Below are 15,450 nucleotides of genomic sequence, written 5' to 3' on the forward strand. Positions count from 1 at the left end.
CCTCGTGTTTACCTCCATGTGCCTTTCAGTTCCAAGAAAATATGTGCCTTAGATTTAATTGGAACATTCTTATCGTTGTAGACACAATAATATTGGTGGAGATACTCTTAGAATTATACTTAAAATAAATTGCAGTTCGAACTTTAAAAAGGGTATTGCAAAGCTTCTCTCCAAAATATTTTATTAGCTCAACTTTCATCGAAGAGTTTATGTCTTTTGACAGAAGATTGCCAATAGAAAGCTGCTTAGGAGAGAGATGGTATGCCACTGATGTCCTGCTCATTCTTCACTAAAAATATGACATTTATGAAAAAATAAGCACAAGCTTTGCAATTAAATAAACTAGCAAGCCATGTATTTTATGTAACATGACTAGGAAAGATTGGTTCTGCTGCAACTGTTTGGAATGGCAGTCTACATCAAATGGCACTTCAGCTTATATCAGCACTGAGACTGTGACTTTGAAGGGAGTTTAATAGGATGTGCATTTGTTTAATTTAAAATTGGGAGTAGATGAATGATAGACACTTATGATGCGCGAAAGCCTATCCTAATGCATTTTGGAGATCACTGTCAAGTGAAGTTCTGTTTGTGTGTCCCAGCTCGGAACACGTCTGGTCTCTCATCATGTTGCAAAGTCTTCTTTCATGTCCTAGTTTCCCCCTTACATCCATAAGGAACAGTGGGTATAAACCAGTCTAGCTAAAATAAAGCACTTTGGAGTCCTGTTGTTTCAACTGAAGAGATAAACAAAAGCTGAATTCTCGGCTGAATTTTGTGGAATTTGAACTGCTTAACTTTGGCTGGAGTATGTCCTGAGATACTTATTATCCACACTGAATTTTAAGATCAGAACACACTGAAACTATCATCTTGGGATGAATCTCAGCTAAGTTCTTAGAAATCATCTAAAGAGGTGTCCATATCTCTGTATCTTCTTTTAATTGTCATTGTAGTCTTCTAAGTGGCTTTTAATGTAGTATCTGTTTCTGGTCTGACACCAGCTGCTTAATGCTGACCTGTTTTTATAGTATCCTGCATGGAATCTTCAGTCCTGTTTGATGAACAAATGCATTATGGTGATTTAGCATTAAGTCTATTGGAGGAAGAGGTGCTGTGAACATTGTGCATGACTCCTGCCTTGTAGCCTAGTATACTATAACTTTACATTAAAAAGAAAGTGAGAAAGCTCCTAGCGCTGACTTCTTAACCATTTCTGAAATGGCCACTGTTGTTGAATTCTATCCTTGTGCAGTTTCCCCACAGCTTTTGGTGTGGTTGGGTGACACAGCAACATTCTCTGCTAGCTTCATGTCCAGATTCCTAATATATCTGGATGCTAAGTTGCTTTCAATAGCTCTTCCTATGGTTTTCCAGAGACAATATCTCTCATTTGTTGCAGTAGATCCCAGATTTTTAGGACTGTTTTATTTCTGCTTTCTTTTACCTGCTTTCTGTCTACCGCTCAAAGTTCTCAACACTTCTCCTTCACTACAATTCTAGCATACTTCTTACGAGATGGAGGCAAATCTCCCTGTGAAATAGCCAGACCGGGAAAAAGGGCTGGGAAAAGGGCTTCTAAGCTTACCGGATTCTATCTTACGGCTGATTAATAAGTTAAATCCATGATTTAATTAAAAACAAATTAGATCTCGAGTCAGCCATTCTTCTGCCTAGCAGATGATAGGACAATTCATAGCCCTTTCCATTGGCCTGCTTAGCCCAGTTGGCTCCTGCACCCTGAACCCATCAGCAGTAAGTCACTCTAAAGGAGGCTGAAGACTGAAAGCCCTTCTATTGGCTGATGTTTATTTTATACTTATTTTTGTTAGCTCCCTTGAATTTTTCAATTGGAAAACAATATAGGATCTAAGCATAATTAATAAATGTCTTGATACATTTTTTTTCATTGTGCCAGGATCTCTTTTTCTACCTGATTATTCTTTTCTCGTGTGATACCTTATGAAAAAGAAATCACACGTTTATATTATAGGTCCTGAACAATTTAACATACATTGCATTCTGTGGAGGGTTATTGCTTCTCTGACACGTTAGCATCAATGACATATCTCTTATATCCATATAAAATACCTTCCATGCATAAAACTGAATCACAAAAATGGAAATAAATTAAGTGGCACATGAGCAGTGGGAATAATACTCATGTATTGACTTATCCCAGAACATTAATATTTCATTTTGCTGCTTTTCAGAAGGATGATTTATTTAGGTTATCCTAAAAGCGTGGGAGGATGTAGTTTTCAGCACTTCCTTCAATATTTATCCATAGAGGGTGTGTTATGAAACACTGCTTGAAAATATCTCAGAAATAACAACTGTATTTTCTAGGAGCCTTTTAGTCTTTTGAATCCATCCCCTGAAATTCAGAACTGAATAGAAAAGAGATTCTTGAACTATTGATGAAGTTCATTGTTCAGCAGTGTTGTGTTTTATCAGGAAATTATCTTTCTTGATATCAGTAATGGTAAAAGTCATTCAGTTCACAGTAGTATTAATTACAGTGAAACTTGACTGAACTTCAAAAATGATGTTATAAACTTATGTCAAATGTGATTTCTGGAACATTAAAAGTGACTGAACAGTTTTCTAGGATACAGTATGATTTACTTTAATTGGATTTATATCCTACCCTACCTCATCAAAAGGCTGGGCTCAGGGCAGTTTATAGTAGTTAACATATACCAGTGATAGCGAACCTTTTTGAGACTGACTGCCCAAATTGCAACCCCAAACCCATTTATTTATCACAAAGTGCCAACATGGCAGTTTAACCTGAATACTGAGGTTTTAGAATACTGAGATTAGAAAAAATGGTTGACTCTGAGGCGTGCATTACTCAGGAGTAAGCTTGGTGGTAGTGGGTGGCTTTGCTTTGAAGCAACCATGGAACTCTTCCAATCGGTGAATCACGATCCTAGGAGGGTTTACTCAGAAGCAAGCCCCGTTGCCAGCAACCGAGCTTACTCCCAGGTAAAGGATCACACTTTAATTTTTTGCATGAAAATCAGTGGGGTTTAACAGCGCTTAACAAGGTTATCTACACTGTTTCCCCAAAACTAGGTCTTAGGTTTGATGCTAATAATTGAGCCCAGCGGCCCAGGCCAGCCTAGATGTGTGGGGTGGGCACTCTATTTGAGCGTGCCCACAGAGAGGGCTCTGAGTGCCATCTCTGGCACCTGTACCATAGGTTCACCACCACTGACATATACAATCAATACATAATACAATAATCAATACAGTCTATAAATAATACATAGTACAATAAGCAATGTAAATAATTTAAATCAGAACAATAAATTGTTAACATTTTACAAAATATACAAACTTGGACTCTTTTCCATTTCAGTCTTCAATAGTGGATAAATCTACACACACTATTAATTAATTAATTAATTCTCATCTGTCAGGTTTCTGCTGTCATTACTGCTACTGCTAGATAAACTGATGAGTATTCCCTGTTATATATAATGAAAATTTAAACATTTTGGACCATGTAAAAATGAACTAATCTTCTGTATTTGTATGCTTTCCTCCATCTTCTTCCCCAGTATTTTGTCAGATCAATAGATTCAGGAGAAACTAACTTACGTGGAGCAATTGGTGAGTTTATCTGGGACACTTGCCATTTCTTTTATATAAAAACATATTCTGTCTTTAATACCAAAAGGAGACGCTGTGATTTACTCTCCCCCCACCCCAAACAGGACAAACAGCTTCAGAAGAACTGATTAAGACAGCTTTATCAACACTTGAGGCAGTAATACAACATCCAGCTTTGTTGATGCTTTACTGCTCAACAGTAAGTCCTGGCACTATATGAAACATTGATGTGCTTTAACTAATAAATGGAATATTTCCAGATCATCAGTAGTTATTAGGTCATGTGTTTTTTTAAATGAACTAACAGGAGAAGAAAGGAAATTGATTTAGTGTTTTCCACCAAGTTTTTTTTTTAAGTTGCCATTTGTTTAGATTTTTTAAAATTGAACTCTGTCGAATCTGATTATTCATTTGTATGTAGGCAAAATCCTGTCTTGGAGCCAATTTACCTTTCGTACATTCATCTTGGGTTGTAAGTTGACAAAAGATTTTTCTGTGTGAGTTGTGAATTGTGAAACAACTACTACTCGAACATTTACTAGTTGTTGAAAAATACTACTTGTTCGGAGTTGTGAAACAACTACTACTTGAAAATTTTAAAATATTCATAATCACATGGATGTACATCTAAAGATAACAAGCTTTCTGTCCCAATGTTCTTTCCTTTTGATTGCCCTAAATCCCTAATCCTATCAGATATTAGTGCCATGATCAGCAATTCTGTAGTACTGCACAAAAGGTATATGATTCTAATTAATTAGAATATGGCTTAACATCATTGTAGGATAAATTTAACACTTCATTTGCATGATAATATCAACAGTTTAGAAATTCTTTCACTCAAGGGATGTTGAAATCTATGGATGTAAATACTCCAGCACCCCAAGGGACTTGGTGCTTTCTTGTTAAATCAAATCAGGACGTATCCAAGGTTCCAGATCCATACTTTAAACATATTTTTTTTAATAGGATACCATTTTTTCTGACTGGAAATCTTCATCTAAGATTGGTGGACTAAAGTGTCCACAGAGTTGGATACTGACCTTGTTGCATAGCAAATGTTGGTTTCTAGAGCAAAGCAAAACAACTTGCAGAAAAAAGTCTTCGGGCAAGCTTTAAGTTATACTTTAAGTTTATACATGAAAGTTGAGAGTTAGGAAAACCAATTACACTTATTGTTATAACGTTGTATCAATATAACGATATTCATTTGATGATTTTGAAAGAACTAAAAAATCCCCAGGGGAGGAAGGATGGCTATTGCAGGGAAATGTGGACAGGGAAACTATGGGGAAATCTGCCATATAAAAGCCTCATTGCTACTAAGCTGCATTGGCAGCCACACCAGCAATGAGCTAACCACAGAAGCCTGTCCCCACGTGGAAACCACTACTGTGCTGCATACCCTCCCTCCACTCCCTTGCCTGCCACCCCTCCCTCCCTCCTCTTCCCTTGCATGCCACCCTTCCCTCCCTCTGTACTTCATTATTCCCTCTGTACTTAATTTCTAGTTGATTTATGCACTAGCATAGGTTTCACTTGTGTCTTTTTATTATCTAATATTCTACACTAAATATTCTAAATAGTCCATACTAAATAAATAGTAAGACTGGTTGCGATGGGTTTTCCGGGCTGTGTGGCCGTGGTCTGGTCTTGTTCCTAACGTTTCGTCTGCATCTGTGGCTGGCATCTTCAGAGGTGTATCACAGAGGGAAGTCTGTTACACACTGCTTGTGTAACAGACTTGTGTAACAGACAAATAGTAAGACTGCTTGCTGGTGAGAAACCAATAGAAGTGTTCAGTTAAGCCAGTAGAACATATTCCCATATGTAAGATGAGACAATTTACTTGAAATGAATTTGTCCTTACACACATTTATGAATGAAAATGTATTTGATTATTCAGCTTAGATTAGACTGTAGTTGGGCAATAAATGTAGATTGTATTATACGTGAATTCTATTTTTATTTCTGAATGATTTAAACCAGACGTGTATTGTGCTCTCCTTTAGGTTATGGATTACATCCTTCCACCCTTAGTTTCTTTGGTCTCCAGTCAAAATGGTAAATATATGGCCACATCAACTGAAATACCCATTTTGCTTTAATTAGACATCAGTGTGGTCACATTCTTGGCACGTTGATTTTTCTAGTGGAATGGAGACTCTTCAGCTTGCGGTTGCTCTCAGAAACCACATCACTGCTTGTGAGCCACGAGGTCATGGCTGAAGAGAAAGAGAACCTTAACTCAAACAACAAACTTCTGTCTCTTATTAGAGACTCTCTGCTGCCTCAGTAAGTATGGAACAATTTTTTCTAATCAAAACTAATTCTATAACCAATCTGTTTTGACTGCTCGTTTTTTTTTTAACGAAATGCTGTTGGAGATCAATTGTGAGAGTAAGATAATCATACTGAATGAAGAGCGCTGTTCCACATTCATCTGCCAGATGTCTCAGCACAAGTGTTTTATGCAGCCCTTCCCCGTATGTATTTTGGAGGTCGCCCAGCTGCAAAACAGCAACATTTGCACAGCAGTTTTATAATCTTCTGGTTCCTCCTGAAGAGAAACAAAAGTCTTGCCTAACTGCTCGGCTGCTATTTCTGTTGGATTTCTTTCTGTCATTCTAGCTGCAATGAGACTAGTTTTGGTCATAAACACTATTCCGCTCTTCATTGAGATGGAATGTTAAGTAAACCCTTTTTTTTTAAAGACATGAAGGCACGATCACATGAAATTAGGCCTTTGGGGTAAATCACCGAGGAACAATAGAACTTAAAGAGAAAAGCTTTCAGGAAGGGGTGGAGCAATGAAAAGTGATTTTTTTAAAAAAAAAACAGAACTGGATAAAAATTGGGCAGTGGGAAGATAAATATTAAGATTTGTGTGGCCTAGTTAGGCAGCATAGAATGGGCAGTGAGAAAGATGATGATTGCGCTTCATACTTCGACATGTTTCCTCTGCTGATAACCTTTATGAAGGAAAGTCACACATATTACTGATTTTGCAGTGTGATATGACTATGTATTTTTATGTAATGGCACAAGCCAACAAATTGATGATTACTAATCTTACGTGTTAAAAGTATTATATTCTGGTTAACTCTGCAGTCCTGCGTATACATACCTCTGAGTAAGGGAGCTGAGCAATAGCTGTTTCGAACACAAAATCATGGGCTTAGGGTGTGCATCAAAAATCTATTTTATGATCTGGTATATTGGACCTCAAAAATAATGGTTTTATTGATTTTTTTCATGATTTCAATACTGGTATGCTATTTGGATCCAGGTTTTATTCAGGAATCAAATATTATTCATTTCCATTATATCCTATGGGGAAACTATCTGGGGCTGGAGGGGCTGTTTTTTAAGGCCGAGGCACCAAATTGCTTCACAACTGCTGGTTCCTGTCCACAGAAGAACCCCAAGTTTGAAGAAGATTGAGTCAAGAGATCCAATTCTATGGGCCCCCGAACAAGGTGCTGCCATACATCCTCCATTGTTTCCATGCGGGATGGGGGGGAGAGGCAACCAGCAATTGCTGGTCAGTGCTTCCCATACCAAGAACCAACAAGTCCAACAGTGCCTCCCATGCCAAGAACCAGCAAGTCCAACAGAATCCCAGCACAACCACAAACCAATGTAGTGAATCTAACAGAATTAATGACAAACCAAAGAATCCAAGCAGACCAGTGTTAAGCAAAGGGTCTCAGAGAAGCTCATCAGAACAAAGTTAAGCAAAGGGGCACTTTTGCAAGGACTACAGAACCAGTGACACTCCTCAGAAGGTAACCAAAAAGGTTGACAAACAACCTAATAGTGGACAGAATAATAATGTTGTCATGCCCCTGGGCCCTGGTGCCCAGCACCGCCCTCTTCTCAGGGTCCTGAGGTGCCTTTCCTCTGGCCTCAGGCAGGACTTAACTGTTTCTGATATCCATGTAAAAATATACATCTACTCCAGGATTGTGAGGTAACTTTCACAGACAAAGATTGGCATCAGCAAGGCACAGCTAGAATACCGCTTTGGCTTACCGTATATAGTCACCATATGTACCCGAGTTTTTCAGGCCTGTTTTAAGGCTGAAAAATGCCCCCTTGGCTTATACAAGAGTCACCGCTTACCAGCGGGCTCTTCAGGTCTCTGCTGAGGCTGGGGACATGGCCGGGACAACCTCCCTGTGGCTGCACAAGCCGCTTGTTGCTGCCCTCCTCTGAGGGTGAAGGGGGAACCCTGAGGCACCCTGGCTGGCTGGGCTTCCTCAAACCCGGGAGGCAGAGGGAGCTCCTTATTTGGGCAGTGACATCAGGGGGAGTCACTGCCCAAATAAGGAGCTCCCTCTTCCTGCTGGCTGTGTTTGAGGAAGCCCAGCCAGCTGGCAGGCAGAGGGAGCTCCTTATTTGGGCAGTGACTCCCCCTGATGTCACTGCCCAAATAAGGAGCTCCCTCTGCCTCCCGGCTTCCCACCCTCGGCTTATACGCCAGTCAATAAGTTTTCCCAGGTTTGGGCAGTAAAATTAGGTTCCCCTGGCTTATACACGGGTCGGCTTATACACAAGTATATACAGTAGTTCAAACCTGTTCTAGAAACAGATGGGTTATAAGACATGGATGACCAGGGGGGTTTTTTTTGGACAGGGGGTGGGTTAGGGCAAATAATTTGCTTTGCTGCATCATGTTACTCATAGCCTGGCTTTTTATTTAAAAATCAGAGAAAAAGAAATGTCTGCTCAGCATTTTGAGCAGTACCACATTTGAGCTTTGAGATTTACCTAACAACTTTGGATGGCTTGTTTCAGCAGATATAACCAGGAAATCATGCCCTTTAACTAAGCTACAAAATGACATTGAGTTGAAGCAAAGTTTAAAAATCCTACCCAGAGATTTGGTTACAGGATAGTGATCACAGATTTCTTTCTGTTGCAAACATTTTATCTTCCCTTTTGATAATCCTCTTTGCCCTTCTGAAGGGTATTTATTTGGCCCATTAGAAATTCCTGATATTTTGATGCTCTTTCTGCTGAATAATTGTATTTTCTTGCATATTTTATTGTTCGTTAATGTTACTGTAAATGACTTCAGGAGCTGTCCTGGAAAACATCCTAGAGACATGAGTAATAAAACCTAAGGGAACCACTACGTTCAAACTTATGCTTTTATAGCTGCAGAATGACATGGATAGGATACTAGGAGTGCTGAAGGTTAAAAAGCAGTGAAGAGAAAGTATTGCCTTCTATTGTCTTGCTTCTGGAAAAGTATAAAATGACAGAGAATGACTGATTTGCCAAACATAAAACAAAGAAAACTAAACAGGTCAAGATAGTCTCTTGAGGAAATAGATCGGGTTGTTCAGGAATAGGATCAGTGGCTTTCCAGGGAGTCCATACTCTTATCAGTTTTACCAGCATGGCCACTTGGCCATGCTGGTAGGGGCTGGATGGGAATTGTAGTTCCTGAACATCTGGAGAGCCGCAGGTTCCCTACCCCTGGTATAGAACATAAGAACATAAGAACATAAGAACAAGCCAGCTGGATCAGACCAAAGTCCATCTAGTCCAGCTCTCTGCTACTCGCAGTGGCCCACCAGGTGCCTTTGGGAGCTCACATGTAGGATGTGAACGCCAATGGCCTTCTCATGGGCTGTTGCCCCGAAAGCACCTGGTCTGTTAAGGCATTTGCAATCTCAGATCAAAGAGGATCAAGATTGGTAGCCATAAACGACTTCTCCCTCCATAAATCTGTCCAAGCCCCTTTTAAAGCTATCCAGGTTAGTGGCCATCACCACCTCCTGTGGCAGCATATTCCAAACACCAATCACACGTTGCGTGAAGAAGTGTTTCCTTTTATTAGTCCTAATTCTTCCCCCTCCCAGCATTTTCAATGAATGCCCCCTGGTTCTAGTGTGAGACAGGAGAAAGAGAGAAAGCAATTCTCTTCTGTCAACATTTTCTACCCCATGCATAATTTTGTAGACTTCAATCATATCCCCTCAGCCTCACTTTCCAAACTAAAGAGAGTCCCAAACGCTGCAGCCTCTCCCTCATAGGAAGGTGTGCTCCAGTCCCCTCAATCATCATCCTTGTTGGCCCTTCTCTGCACTTTTTTCTATCTCCTCAATATCCTTTTTGAGATGCGGCTTACTCAGAATTGGGACATTAGTACCCAAGCGGGTCGCACCACTGTTTTATATATAAGGGCATGACAATAATCCTAGCAGTTTTATTGTCAACTCCTTTCCTAATTATCCCCAGCATAGAGTTTGCCTTTTTTCACAGCTGCCATTGACATTCCTAATGGAACTATCAACTAAGATGCTCTAAATCCCTTCCTGGTCTGTGACTGATAGCACTGGACCCCCCTGTGAAGCTGCAGTATGTGAAGTTTGGATTTTTGCCCCTATGTGCATCAATACTTCTACATTTTGCTACATTGAACTGCATTTTGCCATTTCTGAGCCCACTCACCTAATTCCCATTATCAAGGTCCGCTTTGGAGCTCTTTCGTAAGAATCCCTTTGTGGTTCTCACCACCCCATACATAATTTGGTATCATCTGCAAACTTGGCCACCACGCCACTACCCACCCCCCCTACTTCCATAGGTCATTTATGAATAGGTTAAAGAGCACTGGTCCCAAAACGGATCCTTGGGGACACCTCACTGTCACATCTCTCTCCATTGTGAGAACTTCCCATTTACACCCACTTCCTTTTTGTTTCCTGTTTCTCAACCAGTTTTTAATCCATAGGAGTGATTCCTTCCCCTTATTCCCTTCTTCATTGCTGAGTTTTCTCAACAGTCTCTGGTAGCAGGAACTTCTGTCAAAAGCCTTTGGAAATCCAAGTAGACAATGTCCACCGGTTCACCCCCTCATCCACACATGCCTGTTTACACCCCTCAAAAGAACTCTAGTAAGTTTTGTAAGACAGGATTTACTCTCTGCAAAAGCCATGCTGGACTCTTCTTTTCTCAGCAGGTCTTGCTTTTCTACATGTTTTTATAATTTTATCTTTTAATGATAGATTCTACTAATTTACTACAGTGGAACAGATGTCAAACTGACTGGCCTTGTAATTTCCTCGGGTCCCCCCCCTAAGTAGATCCTTTCTTAAAGATTGGTGTGACATTGGCCATCTTCTCCAGTCTTCTTGGGATGGAGCCTGATTGTGGGATAAGTTGCATTATTAAAGTAAGAAGATCAGTACTTTCATGCTTGAGCTCTTTAAGAACTCTTGGGTAAGAATGCAATCTGGGCCAGGGATTTGCAATATTTAGTTTATCAATGGCTGCCAGACTTCTTCCTGTCTACCACTATCTTCGCTTAGTTCCTCGATTCTCGGCTTCCCTAAGAAGCTTTCTGGTTCAGGTGCAGGAATGTTCCTCACCTCCTCTTGGTGAAGACAGATGCAAAGAATTCATTCAGCTTCTGCAATCTCCTGCCACTTTTAGCACACCCTTTTGTTCCTTTTGTCATCTAACGGGCCTACCGCTTCCTTTGCTGGCTTCCCTGCTTTTGATGTACTTGAAGAACTATTGCTTGTTGCTGGTCTTGATGTTCGCGAGCCATGCCTTCATAATCCTTTTTTTTGCCTCCCTACAGCTAATCAGTTTCTTTTTTGCCACCATTTGTGTTCCTCTCATATTCTTCTATCAGCCAAACTGAACTGGTTTCTTTCATACCTCCCAACCTCTACAACCATGCCTCTTTGGACTGGGTGCTGCCTTTTCTAACCTGTGGAACATATCTCCAGCTGAGCTTTTATTATTACTGTGTTTTTAAATAACCTCCAACATTTTGGACAGTTTGACTCTTTTGGATTTTCCCTTCAGCTTCAAGACTAATATCCCCTCATCTTTGGAGAAATTTCCTTCTGAAGGCTTAATGTAACTACACATTAGTAGTTGCCACTTGTTCGCGATGCTGAGATACTGACCTGACAGCATTGTGGTCGCTGTTCCCCATCGGCTCAACAACACTGACTTCCTGCACCAGGTCCTGTCCCACATATAGAATTAGATTCAGGATCACCTCTCCTGGTTGGTTCCACAGCCATCTGCTCTAATACAGTCATTTAGCATATCCAGGAATGCTCTCCTTACTATGACCTGAACATGCATTTTTTCCAGTTTATATGGGGATAGTTAAAACTCCACCCATTACCACGACATTATTTTTGTTTTTGTTGGCCTCTAATTTTTTTTTTTCCATCTCAGAATCCTTCTTGTGCACTTTCGGCCAGAGGGACGAGCAATATATTCCTACAAAACTGTCCTTCACACCTGGTATTGATATCCACAGGATTCTTGTAGGGGAACCAGCTCCTTTGCATTGCCTATTTTATGTGATACCATGCCTTTGATGTAAAGGGCAACTCCACCCCAATGCCTGTCCTATCCCTTCCTATAGAGCCTGTAGCCTGGCATAACAGCATCCCACTGGTTCTCCTCTATTCCACCATGCTCTGTAATGCCCACTACATATCAAAGTCCTCCTTCTCAAAAACTCTGTACCTCTAGCTCCCATTTTAGGCCTAATGCTTCTACTATTAGCATAGAGACACCTGTATACCCTGCCCCTGTCCTTAACCTGATTTATGCTTTTACCCTCGCCTTTGTAGACACTATCCTTGTCACATGCACATTGCTATGTTCGTATGTGGTTGATTTAGAAAAACCTCCTCTCTATCTGCATCCCCATAGATACCGTATTCCTCAACCCAAGTCACCTCAGCTCCTGTCGGCTTTCCCCAGTGACTGCCTAAAAGCCGTTCTGCCACCTTTTAATGTTGAGAGCCAGCAGCCTGGTTCCTTGGTTAAGATGAAGCCCCGCCCGCTTTGTACAGGCCTACCTGTCCCAAAAGGTTCCCCAGTTCCTGGACAAATCTGAAACCCCTCTGCCTTTACACCTCACTTCTTCTCTCATCCACGCCATTGAGACCCCTGTATTTCCTCGGCTGCCTAGCTCTCGGCCTCAAGTGCCAAGTGGAACGGGTAGCATTTCTGAGAATGCCACCTTGGAGGTCCTGGACTTCAACCTGTTTCCTAGCAGCCTAAATTTAGCTTCCAGAACCCCCTCGCTACATTTCCCAACGTCACTGGTGCCAATGTGGACCACAACTGCTGACTCCACCCCAGCACTGTCTAAAAAACCTATCTAGATCGGTAAGCTGCGACATCCGGGTGAACCTTCCTCGCGACCAGGCAGGCAAGTCACCATGCGGTCATCACTCACAAACTCCAACTCTCTACATTTCTAATGATCGAATCACCCACTACAAGGGAGCTCCCCCCACCTCCTCAGGGGTATCCGTGCGCGCAGAGGATAGCTGGATCACCAGTTAAGGAAGGGGATCCCATCTTAAGGGAGCATCTTCCCCACCTTCAGACTGGCACCTTCCATCCCCAAGGCCTCATTCTCCATGACATCTGGAAGAGATGTCACCTTTGGGAGTGGGACCCTCGCTGTTAGGTCCCTGGAAAGCCCTGGCCTGTCACCCTCTCTGCCTCTTTCTTCAGCTTCTCCAGGTTCGCTCACCTTGGCTTCAAGAGAACGCATTAACGCCTCCTTGAGTGCCAGGAGCTCATTGCAGCGAGGGCACACCCACAACTTCTGTCCTAGTGGCAGATAGTCATACATGTGACACTCAGTGCAAAACACTGGAAAGCCCCCATCCCCCTGCTGGCTTTCTGCCTTCATATCTGATTTGTTTAGATATTTAAATATTAAGCTTTTAGTCACTGCCCCCCTGGAGCTATCTGCACGTACTATCTGTCAAATATGTCCTTATTAATTTAAAAAACAAAAAAATTAAATTAAAATTGTGCGCGCCGTTAAAATACACTGTTTTAAAAGCTGTGGCTTTGAGAAAAGCCCTCCAAAATGAACACCAGCAGGTCACTCTGCTCTTCCTGGCCAAGTCTCTTCTGCTGCTACTCCTCTCAGTGCTTCCTAAGTAAAACGGAAGTAATTACTAATGGAAGCATGGTGACTAATTACCCAGCACACTACTGTATCTGAAACCCCTGCCATTGGGGAGAGCAAGAACAAGGAAATTGAGCTACTTCTCTTTCACAGCAGTTCCGAAACATCCCAACATGAAGAAGGAGGTCACATTTGTGCAATATTAAAACTTGTTATTTCCAGTTCAAAGTGTCTAATCCTTGAGAGAATGCACCAACATTTTTGCCTGTTTCCTCCTGCAACCTCTGTTCGACCTGCTTTAATTGGTCACTCAAAAACAGGTTCCTTTTCAAAATGTGCAATATTTTGTGGAAAAATGAGTTCTTTCGCAAAAAAAATAAATCCCTGGATTGTGACTCGTGTAAAACTACCTGAATGTAAAACAGCATATCTGAAATAAAGAAGATTGCTGCAGCAGTTTCCTAACTTAGCCCACTGATTGCTGGATGACTACTTTCATGCTAGCACTATAAAGCTGAGGAGCTGTCAGTCAGTAGACAGGATTTGCGGTCGTCTCATGCTCTGCCTGCGACCGCACTTGGAGTACTGTGTTCAGTTCTGGTCACCACATCTCAAAAAGGATATTGAAGAGATTGAAAAAGTGCAGAGGGCAACGAGGATGATTGAGGGACTGGAGCACCTTCCTTATGAGGAAAGGCTGCAGCGTTTGGGACTCTTTAGTTTGGAGAGGAGACGTCTGAGGGGGGACATGATTGAAGTCTATAAAATTATGCATGGGTAGAAAATGTTGACAGAGAGAAATTTTTCTCTCTTTCTCACAATACTAGAACCAGGGGGCATTCATTGAAAATGCTGGGGGGAAGAATTAGAACTAATAAAAGGAAACACTTCTTCACGCAACAAGTGATTGGTGTTTGGAATATGCTGCCACAGGAGGTGGTGATGGCCACTAACCTGGATAGCTTTAAAAGGGGCTTGGACAGATTTATGGAGGAGAGGTCGATTTATGGCTACCAATCTTGATCCTCTTTGATCTGAGATTGCAAATGCCTTAACAGTCCAGGTGCTCGGGAGCAACAGCCGCAGAAGGCCATTGCTTTCACATCCTACATGTGAACTCCCAAAGGCACCTGGTGGGCCACTGCGAGTAGCAGAGAGCTGGACTAGATGGACTCTGGTCTGATCCAGCTGGCTTGTTCTTATGTTCTTATGTTCTTATGATTATTAGAAGGACTACTATTTTTTTAAAAAACTGTGAGATTCAGAAATAGTAAGGCTATATTATTGCAATGTGGATCTTTTAGCGAGAGATAAACTTTACACATAAATTTGCGTTAACATTCTTTTGTTATGTTGATGGAAAATTATAATTCTTCTATTTTGCCCCAGATTTGAACAAATTCTGACGACTCCTGACCCAGTACCAGCTTATGCTCTGAAGCTGTTGGTTGCCCTGACCGAATACAGCCCTGCTGTTACAAGGTAACGTGTGTTCCTTCACTCATTTTTGTGTGGTGAATCCGGAGACTGCTTTGTATTTAGGTTCACAAAAAAGATAAGCCACTTGGTTCTTGAGAAAGGCAGCAGACGAGTAAGAGCTTGTGCTGGTTTGGTGGAATTCTTAATTCCCTCTCTTTCATCAGCAGGCCCTAATATTATCTTGCTAATGGCTTTTGAAGAACCACCACTGTCCTTTCGAAAGCAGTTTACCATGTAGCGTGGGGTGGCTGCTGTCTGGGAAAAACAAGCCAGAAATCCAGTTAGACTCACTGTCACAGCTGCTGTCAAATTCTTCTCATGGTTATTATTCAGTTAGCCATCATGGTGTAGAGTATCGCTCTGCTAGTGGTTAGAGCACTCTGCCAAATAAATTGATAACCTACATGCAATATTAATTCAAGATTACT

The 15,450-nt window shown here is 41.4% G+C and overlaps 1 protein-coding gene across 4 annotated transcripts in view; it reads left to right on the forward strand.

Moving 5' to 3' along the window:
- ULK4 (unc-51 like kinase 4) overlaps positions 1–15,450 on the forward strand; it is a 221,534-nt gene that overhangs the window by 60,371 nt on the left and 145,713 nt on the right. For all 4 annotated transcript variants that reach the window (XM_048511796.1, XM_048511794.1, XM_048511797.1 and 1 more), the window contains 5 exons: positions 3,570–3,621; positions 3,726–3,820; positions 5,634–5,685; positions 5,775–5,916; positions 14,933–15,025. In XM_048511796.1, the coding sequence (XP_048367753.1) occupies positions 3,570–3,621; positions 3,726–3,820; positions 5,634–5,685; positions 5,775–5,916; positions 14,933–15,025 (434 nt within the window). The remainder of the gene's footprint in view (positions 1–3,569; positions 3,622–3,725; positions 3,821–5,633; positions 5,686–5,774; positions 5,917–14,932; positions 15,026–15,450) is intronic.

This window comes from Sphaerodactylus townsendi, linkage group LG11 (genome assembly GCF_021028975.2).
Source record: "Sphaerodactylus townsendi isolate TG3544 linkage group LG11, MPM_Stown_v2.3, whole genome shotgun sequence".
NCBI lineage: Eukaryota > Metazoa > Chordata > Lepidosauria > Squamata > Sphaerodactylidae > Sphaerodactylus > Sphaerodactylus townsendi.